Genomic DNA, 13386 nt, shown 5'->3' with positions numbered 1-13386 from the left:
GGGAGGGGGTGGTTTGTTAGTGCTGGCTTTAGGGGCTGTGAAAGAGTGTAACAGACACTCTCAGCTGAGACAACCACTGCCAGCAATCCTGCTGAAAAGCCATAGTCCAGTCTAAATAATGTGTCCGGGTTTCAGATAATCTGAAACCCGGACACATGAACCCAAACCCGAACTGTCCGGGTGAATCCTGGACAGGTGGCAACCCTAACATAGTACAGCATAGTACAGCATCACAAATAAACCAAACTCGCGTATTAGCCACTTTATGAATATAGCAGGCCATGTGAAAATCAGCTGACAAAATGGCAAAACTTGTTAATAGACACACTATAGGAAAGTACCCTTTATGAATTGGTCAGAAAGAATAAAGAGAAAATTATAACAAACTAGTTCTGGTCAGCTTCCACATTTATATGTACATACTGTGATTAGGCACTGGAATGAAGACTATTAAGGCGAAACTTGCCATGAGAGTGATATATGTAGGCTGCCACTAATGATTTCTCTTTCTGAGATTGCTAGCAGCCTGGCTGTTTTCTCTGGGATTAAGCCCTGCAACAGGGTTACATGCATAACAGTTTGAACATACCCAGGGAACACACTTAACCTCTTGATCACCCCCTAGTGTTAACCCCTTCCCTGCCAGTGTAATTTTTACATTAATCAGTGCCTTTTTATAGCACTGATCAAGGTAATAATGTCACTGGTCCCCAAAAAGTGTAATTTGGGGTTTGCCGCAATGTCGCAGTCCCGCAAAAAATCACAGATCGCCGCCATTACCAGTAAAAACAATAAAAAAAAATAAAACTCCCTAAATCTATCCCATAGTTTGTAGACACAATAACCCCTTCACTGCCAGTGACATTTATACAGTAATCAGTGGCTATTTTTAGCTCTGATCTCTAAATGTCAATGGTCTCAAAATAGTGTTAAAAGTGTCCAATCTGTCCACCGCAATGTCGTAGTCCCGATAAAAATCACAGATCACCACCTTTACTAATAAAATAAAAATTTGGAATAAAAATGCCATAAACCTATCCCCTATCTTGTAGACACTATAACTTTTGAGCAAATCCATCAATATACTCTTATAGCAATTTTTTTACCAAAAATATGTATAAGAATATATATCGGTCTAAACTGATGAATACATTTGTTTTCTAAAAAAAAAATTTTTTTTTTTAATATGTATTTTTTTCAAAATTGTCATTTTTTTTTTATTAATAGCGCAAAAAATAAAAAATGCAGAGGTGATCAAATACCACCAAAAGAAAGCTCTATCTGCGGGTAAAAAAGGATGTCAATTTTGTTTGGGTACAGTGTCGCAAAACCACAAAATTGTCAGTTAAAGCGACGCAGTGCCATATCGCAAAAAATGGCTTGGTCATTAAGGAGGCAAATCCTTCCGGGGCTGAAGAGGTTCATGTACGTAACATTGAGGCAGCCTATTCAAATGACTGGACTGCCAATGCACCCTAATGTGCATATAATCGCACGTGACACTTTTTTGTAATGTTGTGACACGCTACAACACAGGTGCAATGCCTTCTGCATAGGATGCCATTCATAATGAAGGTCATCTCAATGCAGCAATGGAGTTGCACGTGTTACCACACACTATGGTTACACACACAGTAACATACACCTTGATGTACTACACAGGGCTCAAGTCCTGCGGGAATGCATGGGAACGGAGTTCCTGTACTTTCTCCACAACAGGAACTCAGTTCCTGTTAGCCGCCGTGTCCTGCAAGACTTTGAAGTATGAAGTACAACACAGCTCGTAATAGCACACCTGACCATTCAGACATTGCCAGTAGGGGGCCCCATGACAGCTTCCGCTTCGATCTACCTGTCAATCACAGCTAGCTGATGGGTAGATCAGGTCTCTGCTGCTAAGAGATTGTATTTAGTCAGACCTCTCACTCCTCTCTGCCAGCCCCTCCTGATTTTCTGTCTCCTCATCCCCACCCGTCTCCTGCATACCTGCTCTGTGTGTCCCGCTGAATCTCCCCCTCCTCTATCTTCAGTGCCATATGATGAGTGAACCCAGAGGAGGAGCACAGCTATTCTGCTCACAGGACATGCAGGGAGAGAGGTGAGCTGAGGGAGGAACATCAGTTTGGGGTGGTAAGCTGAGCACAATACCTGGCAAAGTTTAATGCCAGGAGGGAAGTTTATGTGGAAATATGTGAAGGGTTGGAATAGCAGCGAGTGTGTGTTGAAGCTCTACAGAGTTTGCAGCCCCCCAAGCTAGCATACATCTCCTAAGCAGGAACACATCACTATCTCCCCAAGCATTCTGTCCAGATAATGTGCAGTTAATTTTTGACCTTTCCGTTTAACCCTGTGTTATCCAAACTCTGTTCAAAGAAAAGTGTAAACTCACCACATAAACACTCTATATACAAAATAACATTCCCCAATAAAGATCAGAACATGATGTTCACATTTGCATGGAAGCACAATTGAATGAATGCTGATTATTCAGAGAATTACCGTATTTATGTTTATTGAGGATTGTTTTTTTTTTTATGTACTAACAGTTAAGCTTCATACACACACAATACGAAAATTGGATGAAAAATACCACTTTTAAAGCGTTCGTGCATATGAGCGTATCATTTTTTTTTTTTGGTGGGGGACTGGATCTTGGGTGAGAGTTCCCACACTTTTTTCCCCAGGACTTGACCCCTGGTACTACACATGAATTCGACCTCGGAGCATGTATCCAGATGAAGGTGTGATTTGATTGCTTGCACAATAAAAAATAAAAAATAATGTTTTCACTGAAATTCTAGTATAGTGACTGCTCTGTTTCAACTATTGCCTGGCTGCTATCCTAATGCTTTGGCAGCATTACTCTTTGAACCATGGATTGTCTCAGACTTTTTGGTTCATGTTTGTTTTGGGTCAGTGACTCAGATAGGCCAGACACAGCCAACCAGCATTTGCAGGAGTCCAGCAATGACAGCCCCTATATTTCAAGACATACAGTGGTGTGAAAAAGTGTTTGCCCCCTTCCTCATTTCCTGTTCCTTTGCATGTTTGTCACACTTAAGTGTTTCGGAACATCAAACCAATTTAAACAATAGTCAAGGACAACACAAGTAAACACAAAATGCAATTTGTAAATGAAGGTGTTTATTATTAAAGGTGAAAAAAAATCCAAACCATCATGGCCCTGTGTGAAAAAGTGATTGCCCCCTAAACCTAATAACTGGTTGGGCCACCCTTAGCAGCAACAACTGCAACCAAGCGTTTGCGATAACCTGCAATGAGGCTTTTACAGCGTCCTGGAGGAATTTTGGCCCACTCATCTTTGCAGAATTGTCCTAATTCAGTTACATTAGAGGGTTTTCGAGCATGAACGGCCTTTTTAAGGTCATACCACAACATCTCAAAAGGATTCAGGTCAGGACTTTGGCTAGGCCACTCCAAAGTCTTCATTTTGTTTTTCTTCAGCCATTCGGTGGTGGACTTGCTGGTGTGTTTAGGATCATTGTCCTGCTGCAGAACCCAAGTTCGTTTCAGCTTCAGTACACGAACAGATGGTCGGACATTCTCCTTCAGGATCTCTTGGTAGACAGCAGAATTCATAGTTCCTTTTATCACGGCAAGTCTTCCAGGTCCTGAAGCAGCAAAACAGCCCCAGACCATCACACTACCACCACCATATTTTACTGTTGGTATAATGTTCTTTTTATGAAATGCAGTGTTCCTTCTACGCCAGATATACTTGGACACACACCTTCCAAAGAGTTCCACTTTTGTCTCATCGGTCCACAGAATGTTGTCCCAAAAGTCTTGGGGATCATCAAGATGTGTTGTGGAGAAATTAACACGAGCTTTGATGTTCTTTTTGCTCAGCAGTGGTTTTCTCCTTGGAACTCTGCCATGCAGGCCATTTTTGCCCAGTCTTTTCCTGATGGTGGAGGCATGAACGCTGACCTTAACTGAGGCAAGTGAGGCCTGCAGTTCCTTGGACATTGTTGTGGGGTCTTTTGTGACCTCTTGGATGAGTCGTCGCTGCGCTCTTGGGGTAATTTTGGGCGGCCGGCCACTCCTGGGAAGGTTCACCACTGTTCCATGTCTTCGCCATTTGTGGATAATGTCTCTCACTGTGGTTCGCTGGATTCCCAAAGCTTTGGAAATGGCTTTATAACCCTTTCCAGACTGATAGATCTCAATTACTTTCTTTCTCAATTGTTCCTGAATTTCTTTGGGTCTCGGCATGATGTGTAGCTTTTAAGGATCTTCTGGTGGTCCTTACTGTGTCAAGCAGCTCCTATTTAAGTGATGCCTTGATTGTGAACAGGTGTGGCAATAATCAGGCCTGGGTGTGGCTAGAGAAATTGAACTCAGGTGTGGACAACCACAGTTATAGTATGTTTTAACAAGGGGGGCAATCACTTTTTCACACAGGGCCATGATGGTTTGTATTTTTTTTCACCTTTAATAATAAACACCTTCATTTACAAATTGCATTTTGTGTTTATTTGTGTTGTCCTTGACTATTGTTTAAATTGGTTTGATGTTCCGAAACACTTAAGTGTGACAAACATGCAAAGGAACAGGAAATGAGGAAGGGGGCAAACACTTTTTCACACCACTGTATACTGTATACTTACAGTGGTTATATTTCCAGCTTGTATGCTTTCATACTCAAGACAATAAATCTATGACCCATACACTGCACTATATGGCACCATGGCAGATATTGGCAGGCCATTTGTATGTCAGTCATATCAATGACATAATATTAATTTGTGTTGGACAGGTGCTGCAATGCTGTTCTGGACTCCCCAATGTCATTTCTCTGCTCTACAATTCATACTTAAGCCTACAAATCTACAGCAAATGGAGAAAAGATATTCCAGACGATGTCTTCCAGGTGAGGCTCTTTAATGTATAAATCATACCACCCTGGCCAATGTGGCTCACATTTATTTAAATGAAAGTTTCATACGTTTTCTCCTTACCCACTGTCTCAGTCCACTATTTGATGGGGTGCACAGGTACCTCCTGCATAACGTCTGAGCATATACAGTATGTATATGGGGGCAGCCAAGTTAACTCATTACATACTCAGGCTCTGTTTTCTGCTTGCCAGTGCTACAAATTCATTGTGCTTTACTGCTTCTTTTCACAATCAAGTTGACCGACTGATTGACAAGAGTGTCCTCTGTGTGTGTGCCTGATATCTTATCTCAACTGTTAAGTACCAAGCAAAGTTATAGCATTGCCTATTAACAGCTCCCTCTAGTGCCCAAATTGAGCTTAGGCACAGTATTGACAGGGGACTCCCTCCCGCAGAGCCGAGCTGTCCCCACGGAGAGAAGAAAATTACTATTGCTACTAGCGGCTATACCAGCCATTGTATGTAAAATCCATCAGGCTGGTTGTAGCCAGTTGATTAGTCGATCGACTTGGTAATTCAGCCTGCTCATACATGGTTTGAATCTCCCTGCTGAACTGGCTGAGATTCCAACCGTTTATGGCTGGCCTTAAAGCGGAATTAAAGTTTCACTGTAAGCAGTCAGGTTTTTTATTACAGAAGAGGCATGCAATGTGTCCTTTGCAATAAAATGTACCTACCTGCCTACTCTCAGCAATGCCTGGCATGTAAACTGGGCTTCACATGTGCAGCTCAGTTTACAGGCCTGGTCCCTGTGTGCCGGAATAACAGTCTACTGCACATGTGTAGCAATGATGTCATCCAACACAGGCCAATGAAGATGGGCAAAAAACAGCACATAGATAAAGATGCTGGTGCTGGTGAGGGACAGGGACCGTTGGATGAAAGGTGAGTACAGCTTTAGTTTTGCTTTGTTTTAATCTCAACACGCATGTTACAGTCTCATTGTACAATCTATTTGAATCTTCCAACAATCATGTAGTGCAAGTGCCTGCCCGATTAGATACGAGTTTTGGTAAATCTAAAGTTTATTGAACAAAGATCGTCAGCTCGGATTGTAATGTGTATGATGAACCTTAAGGGCATGCTAGATGTAAAGGGTTATTTTAGGGAATAGTTTAAGCTTTAAGGTTTAAATGAGAAGGTTTTATGTTATGTGGTAGGGTTAGCCAAATGATTAAAGTGTATGTAAACCCTAAACTTTTTTCATTTTGGTTAGAGTGGGGGGGGGGGGGTGTTAAGTTCACAGCCTTTTTTTTGTTGTCTATGTACTATTGGGAAAATTTCCCTTTACTTTCTGTCCCAAAGACGAAACAGTAAGTTAGTGTAAGGCTTCCAAAATAAAGGGAATTTTCCTCTTATGCCCTGTACACACAGTGGGACATTCCGACCACAAAACAGATTTTGTCCGAAACTTGTGTTGCATACACACAGTCGCACAAATTTGTCGGAAAATCCGATCGTTCTGAATGAACTGACATCAAACACGTACGTCTGGACTATAATAGGGCCAGGAGCCAATAGCTTTTGTTTTTTAGTTTATTCCGAGCATGCGTGGCACTTTGTCCGTCGGAATTGTCTACACACAATCGTAATTTATGCTTTCGGATTTTGTTGTCGGAAAATTTTAGATCCTTCTCTCAAACTTTGTGCGTTGGAAAATCTGACAGAAAAAGTCCGATAGAGCCCACACACGATTGTCCGACAACATAATCCGATCAGATTTTTTCCATCGGAATTTCTGTGTACAGGACATTAGGCTGGACATAGATGGTTCGAAATTTGTCTGGTTCAGCAGGGAACCTAATTTCGATCCATGTGTGGACTCCCATGCTCTAAAGATTGACTGTTGTCAAATAAACTTGTAAATTTTTTCTTGATCAGCGGTTGCAGCTGCTGATCAGTGTATTCTGACAACGGAGGAGTCTCGCTGTCAGAATGCAAGAGCACAGCAGGGAGGATTCTCCCCTCCACCTTGTGTAGGTGGGGGAATCTGTTCATATTTTTTTTCCGATCAGCCTGCTGGTCTGCAGAACACGTGTCCCCATTGGGAGATTTCGTATTTCCCATCACTTTCTGTATTGCTGACAATGGTCACCAGGACAAATATAGGGGAGAATCTCCCCCCAGACAACAATAAAACTTGACAGAATGTCTACCTTTCCCCACTCCATCCAAAAATAAAATTCCCTAGAGATACATTTTGAGTTAAAGCGGATCTTCACTCCCTCCCCCAATGTTTTTTAACCCCTGCTTACCTACACAGTTAAGATACTCATCCGGCCAGAGGGTCCAGCATTATCTTCCTGAGATCCTCTCCTCTTCTGCCCCTTTCTTGGTCCTGTGATGCCATCTTCTTGCGTGACATCATTGGGAAGCTGATGTTTTCCATAACTTTCATTCCAGAGAGCTCACGTCACAAAGGTACAAGTGCAACGTTTCAGAGCCACGCAGGGCCCCTTTGTCAAGCATGTGAGGGTGACGGTTCACTTTAAGTAAAACTATAGGCAAAACTTTTTGTTTCCTTTTGGATAGAGTAAGGGAGGATTATAACCCCTGTCAAGTATTTTTCCCGCCATCTTTGTCCCATTGTGGAGATTTCCCTTCACTTCCTGTCCCAAAGCCAAACAGGAAGTGAGAGGAAATCTCTGTAAATTAAGGGAATTCATTCGGAACCACAAGGTCACTAGAACAAATGTCCCCACTTTTCTGGGGACAATCCAAAATTTGGGATTTTTTTTTTTCTTTCAATTTCAATGATAATGGTAAACAGGACAAATAGAGAGTGTGAAGCTCCCTATAGACTGCAATAAAAAATACAAGTGTTCTAATCCATCTCCACTCTATTCAAAATTAAAAAAAGTTTTAATAAAGTTTTGAGGGGCTGAAGTGGTTAAAAAATGGCCTGGGCATTAAGGGAAGGACCCCCTTAATGACCAGGGCATTTTTTGCGATACGGCACTGCGCCGCTTTAACTGCCAATTGCGCGGTCGCGTGATGTTGTACTCAAATAAAATTGACGTCCTTTTTTCCCAACAAAAAGACCCACAATTTAAAAAAAATATATTTTTTTTTACTTTTAGCAATAATACATATAAGAAAAATATATATATAAAAAAAAAAAAATGTATTCATTAGTTTAGGCCAATATATATTCTTCTACATGTTTTTGGCGCATATTGATTGATTCGCGCAAAAGTTATTGCATCTATGAACTATGAGATAGATTTAGGGACTTTATTAACTTTTTTTTTTTATTGTTTTTACTAGTAATGGCGGCGATCTGCGACTTTTAGCGATACTGCCAAATTGCAGCGGACAAATCTGACCCCAAATTACACTTTTTGGGGACCAGTGACATTATTACATTGATCAGTGCTATAAAAATCAACTGATCAATGTAGAAATGACACTGGCTGGGAGCGGGTTAACACTAGGGGGCGATCAAGTGGTTAAGTGTGTTCCCTGTGTGTGTTCCAATTGTAGGAGGGATGGGCTACCAGGGACATGACAGACATCACTGTTCTCGATCATTGGGAACAGAAGATCTCTGAAATGTCATTAGGCAGAACAGGGAATTGCCTTGTTTACAAAGGCAGTTCCAGTTTCTGCCTCTGTACACACTGATCGTGCGAACATAGGTTCATGCATGAGAGCTGACCTGCTGCAGTAAATGTACGTGAGCAGGTCGGCAAGTGGTTAAAGGAGAAGTCCAGCCAAAGCTCGTTTGGCTGGGCTTCTCCTATGGATCACAGGAGTGCAATTCGTTTTGCACTTCTGTGGCCCGTTTTCAGCAGAGACTGGTCTGAAGTCTGCTCTCTGCTGACATCACAGGAATCAGTCCAGGAACCGCGTCATCACAACAATAAAATCTGGAACTGACACCTCTCTGTGAGCTGCTGAGAGCCTGAGACGGCCGCTCCCCACCCCTCCACAGCTCAGCACTCCAATGAGCACAGAGGGAGATGAGCAGAGAGCTGTGACTCACAGTCTGCAGCTCTTTGCTCGCGGAGCTCTGAAAAACTGCTCTGTTCAATCGCTTGGCTTTCAGTGTAGAGGTGCCGGGGGACAGATGCAGCATCAGACTGATGCTATATCCAACTAGGTAAGTATGAATGGGGGGGGGGGGGGGGGGGAGAACCGACACTTCTCTTTTAAGTTTAGGAAAAGTTTTGTTCTACTTTGTTTTGTTTACAAACTCTGCACCTAACTCATACAGCATTGCCATCTCAATGCCAAAAACCAATGTACAAGTCAGGAAATGGCTACTTTTTTCAGCGTGTTAACACACATGCATTTGTTTCATTAACCTCTTCCGGACCACCCAGAGGTGTCCGTTTATGCAGCAGTGAACAGCGGTGATCCCAAGATCTCCACACACTGAGAATCCTCATTGATTTACACAGAAACTGACAGTTTATGAAGCTGCGATCTCCGCACTCAGAATTCACCCTCCCCGATTCACCAGCTCAGAGAATCAAGGAATGAAGAGAGAATCCCGGGGGAACTGAGGGGGAAGCAGGAAGATTATTAACTTCCTTCTACCTCGATCAGAATCCCCAAGACAGTAACCATGTCCCTTGTCATATTTATTTATGTGTGTGTATATATATATATATATATAATATATAAAACGTGTGTGTATATCAGGACTCTTTATTTTATTAGCATTAACCATGCCATCTGTCTGTGTATTGAGCAGTATAATTTATCACTGCTTAATAAACTGGCATCTCAGTTTTTCTGTGAATTTCTGATACTGTAATCTCGTAAAGATTTCATTATCAGGGGCCGTTCTCCACTGTTTCATGAACTGGCATCCAGAGGAGAACGATCTCCTCTGAGAATGCCGGAGAATGAAGCAGTGAAATTTTTGTTCACTGCTTCATAAACGGACACCAGAATGTATGTCCCTGGCCTCTTCCAGGTATAGGGTGTGCATATGCGTGGCCCCTTGCCGACACCCGCTGTAATTAGGCACAGCAGGATTTTGGCAGCAGATCCTGACCAACGATTCATGGCTGGGACCAGTTGATCGGTTGTGTCCAATCACAGCCCAGAGCCTTGTACAGAGGGTACAATCTCTTTGTTTCTGATCCATGCAAATAAACAAAGAGATATTTAGTAAAATTCAGCACACATTACACACATTAACATTTGTTAACCCTTTGATCTCCCTAGATGTTAACCCCTTCCCAGCCAGTGTCATTTGTACAGTGACAGTGTACAGCATTATCGCTGATCGCTGTATTAGTGTCACTGGTGATGTCAGTGGCAGTTAGTCAGTTCCCACCCAGCATCAGTTAGTGTCAGATTGCTTGCCGCACTATCACAGTCCCACTATAAGTCGCTGATCACCACCATTAGTAGTATAAAAAGAAGAAAATTCCAGTATATATGCCATAATTTGAAGACACTCTAACTTTCACACAACTCATAGCTCCCAGCTGTCCCTGATTTTGAGAGACTGTCCCTGATTTTGAGCAATTTCGGTCTGCTCTGTATAGATGTATATAAAATGTACTTTTTATCTATCAAAAAGTGTTTTCCAGCGCTAAACCTAATCTGATTTTTAAATTGCTGCATTTGTAAATTCCAAAAGCCAATATAAGAGGAATAGTAGTGGTTAAAAAAGCACTTGTGGGTTTAACCAATCTTGTTTTTTTGTACAATTCTTCTTTAAGGGGGCGTGGCAAGGGGTGTGTCCTATTCCTGCATACTCTTGCTGATAGGTGTTCCTCATTCCCATCTCAAAAGGTTGGGAGGTATGCAAACCAATCAATGTACACTTATCCTTTTTTTTTTTTTTTTCCCCAAGTCATGTAGCAGAATACACATTGGCCTAAATTTATGAAGCAATTTTATTTTTTTAATTGGATGTTTTGTAGCAGAACGTAGAAAATATTGTTTTTCAAACTTTTCTCTCTTTTTTCATTTATATAATTAAAAATAAAAAACCCAGTGGTGATCAAATACCACCAAAAAAATATAAAAAAAAATTATATAAATTTCATTTGAGTACAGCATTTCATGATTGTGTGATTACTACCGTGTTTCCCCGAAAGTAAGACAGTGTCTTACTTTCTTTTTATTCCCAAAAGCCCCACTATGTCTTACTTTCGGGGTATGTCTTATATTGGAAAAAATCCCAGCATGCAGAGCTGCACTGCGCTACAGAAGAGGACTACAAGTCCCAGCAAGCAAGGCTGCACTGCATTACAGAGGACTACAAGTCCCAGCATGCAAGGCTGCACTGTACTACAGAGGAGGCCTACAAGTCCCAGCATGCAAGGCTGCACTATGGAGGACTACACGTCCAAGCATACAAAGCTGCTATGCTCAGCAGAGGAGAACTGTAAGCCCACACAGCCCAGTATGTTGGGACTTGTAGTCCTCCTCAGCTGCATCTTGCGGTTACATAATAAGAGCTGCAGAGAATCTCTTCACACCCCCCCTCCCCCTCCCCCTCCTTGGTCTCTCTCTGTATGACCAGCACTGACCTGTACCGGGAGGACACAGAGCCAGTGACACCTGTCGGCAGTGATCCGGGACCTGGCGCAATAATCCCCTTCTCTGTGGTTGCGTCGCGCCGTTCTGATCAGTCTCGGGCAGCGGCTGTCACTCACAGCCGAGCAGAGTGAAACCACCTCCCCCTCCTCTTGTATGGCTACACAGTGCTGTGTATGGAGGAGGAGGAGGAGGGGGAGGCGGCTTCAGTGAAGCCGCCTCCCCCTCCTTCTCCTTCATGGACAGCACTGTGTAGCCATACAAGAGGAGGGGGAGGCGGCTTCACTCTGCTCGGCTGTGAGTGACAGCCGCTGCCTGAGACTGATCAGAACGGCGCTGTCTCTTCAGTCGGAGGGGGAGGGCGCTGGCCTGGCGCTGGCCTGGCCCCACTCTTAGTACGCCACTGGAGGCGGCAATACCCCAGTGTTTCCCCGAAAGTAAGACATATGTCTCAGGGGCGGCACAGTGGTGTAGTGGTCAGCACTCTCACCTAGCAGTAAAAAGGGTCGCTGGTTCAAATCCCAACCACGACACTTCCTGCCTGGAGTTTGCATGTTCTCCCTGTGCCTGCGTGGGTTTCCTCCGGGTACTCTGGTTTCCTCCCACACTCCAAAGACATGCAGGTAGGTTAATTGGCTTCTGTCCAAAAATGGCCTTAGTATATGAATGGGGACCTTAGATTGTGAGCTCCTTGAGAGTAGGGACCAATGTGAGTGTGCAATGTACAGGGATAGGGGTAGACTCTCACTCAGGTTGAACTGGATGGACTGGTGTCTTTATTCAACCTTACTAACTATGAAACTATGAAACTAATTCAGTTTCCATGTTGTCTCTCTCTTTCTCTAGACGCACCACGCCTTCTACACAGCGTTCTTCAATCTGTCTGGAAGTGTACGTTCCCTGCAGCACTTGTGCCGATTTACGCTGCGAAAACATTTTGGCAGTCAGTGTTACCTTTTCATTCCTTTATTACCAGTCCCACCAGTCATAAAAAACTATCTGCTGCTTATCACCGAGCAGAGTGGCTGCCTGCTCTAATTTATCATACATTTCTACTTTTTTACTTCTTTTTTAAGATCTTTGGGTTTCCTGCTTCTAAAATTTTTACAGTAATTTTTAAATGTTATACAGGGGAAATAAAAATTGTAAGGGCTCATTGCCCTCGGTGAGGAGGCAATATGTTGCCTGCTCACTGCCTCTTTTAACCTATAAAAGCCAGTTGTGGCACAGCCCCCTTTAGTTGAATGGGTTGCACTTGACAGGTGGTACTGCCTGCCGAAGACAACAGGGGGTATAATACTTGCCATGCCCAAAAGCATGAAGGCTGCGGCAAGCATACAGCCATTTCTGGTTCAACCACCCCCTTCCCAACAGCAGATGTAAACTTAGTATACAAGAAAATGAACTGCTGCTGCAGGTGTATAAAGATAAGGCTGATTGGAGTATCTTGCAGAGTGCTAGCCCCGTCGTGGGAAACGTGGAAAGAAGAAAGAAATGGCTGCACATCCAGAACTTCCGATTGCCTTTTATTTTGTTTAACAAAGATAATACCAAAGACACCAAACTGTGGTCACGTAAGCGTTTCACACATACATCTTGTGCTTAATCATTATGATTCATTAGTAATGATTACAAGATGTATGTGTGAAACATGTCTACGTGACCACAGCTTGGTGTCTTTGGTGTTATCTTTGTGAAACAAAATAAAAGGCAATCAGAAGTTCTGGATGTGCAGCCATTTCGTTCTTCTTTCCAAGATATAAAAGTGGCATAGTGACTATCTTCTGCCTTGCAACGCTCGGGCCCCCTGGTTCAAATCTCAAGGTTTGTATATTCTTACTGTGCTTGTGTGTGCTTTTCCTAGCCCACCAAAAGACACGGTATGTTAATGGGTTCCTTTCTAAATGGCTTCTAGTATGTATGTGAGTAGGTACCTTAGATTGTTAGCTCTCTGAGGGCAG

General features: G+C 42.9%; 1 protein-coding gene across 2 annotated transcripts in view; it reads left to right on the top strand.

Annotated features, from left to right (window-relative positions):
- ASB18 (ankyrin repeat and SOCS box containing 18) overlaps positions 1–12956 on the top strand; it is a 68037-nt gene extending 55081 nt beyond the window's left edge. For both annotated transcript variants that reach the window (XM_077448236.1, XM_077448237.1), the window contains exons 4-5: positions 4781–4894; positions 12272–12956. In XM_077448236.1, the coding sequence (XP_077304362.1) occupies positions 4781–4894; positions 12272–12463 (306 nt within the window). In that variant the 3' untranslated portion in view covers positions 12464–12956. The remainder of the gene's footprint in view (positions 1–4780; positions 4895–12271) is intronic.
- Positions 12957–13386: the final 430 nt, after the last annotated feature.

The sequence above is a fragment of the Lithobates pipiens genome, unplaced genomic scaffold, assembly GCF_037356315.1.
Source record: "Lithobates pipiens isolate NorthernLeopardFrog02 unplaced genomic scaffold, aLitPip1_a1.2 Scaffold_22, whole genome shotgun sequence".
In the NCBI taxonomy this organism is placed as follows: domain Eukaryota; kingdom Metazoa; phylum Chordata; class Amphibia; order Anura; family Ranidae; genus Lithobates; species Lithobates pipiens.
The sequence above is the reverse complement of the archived record's forward strand: the minus strand, read 5'-3'. Positions and strand labels throughout refer to the sequence as shown.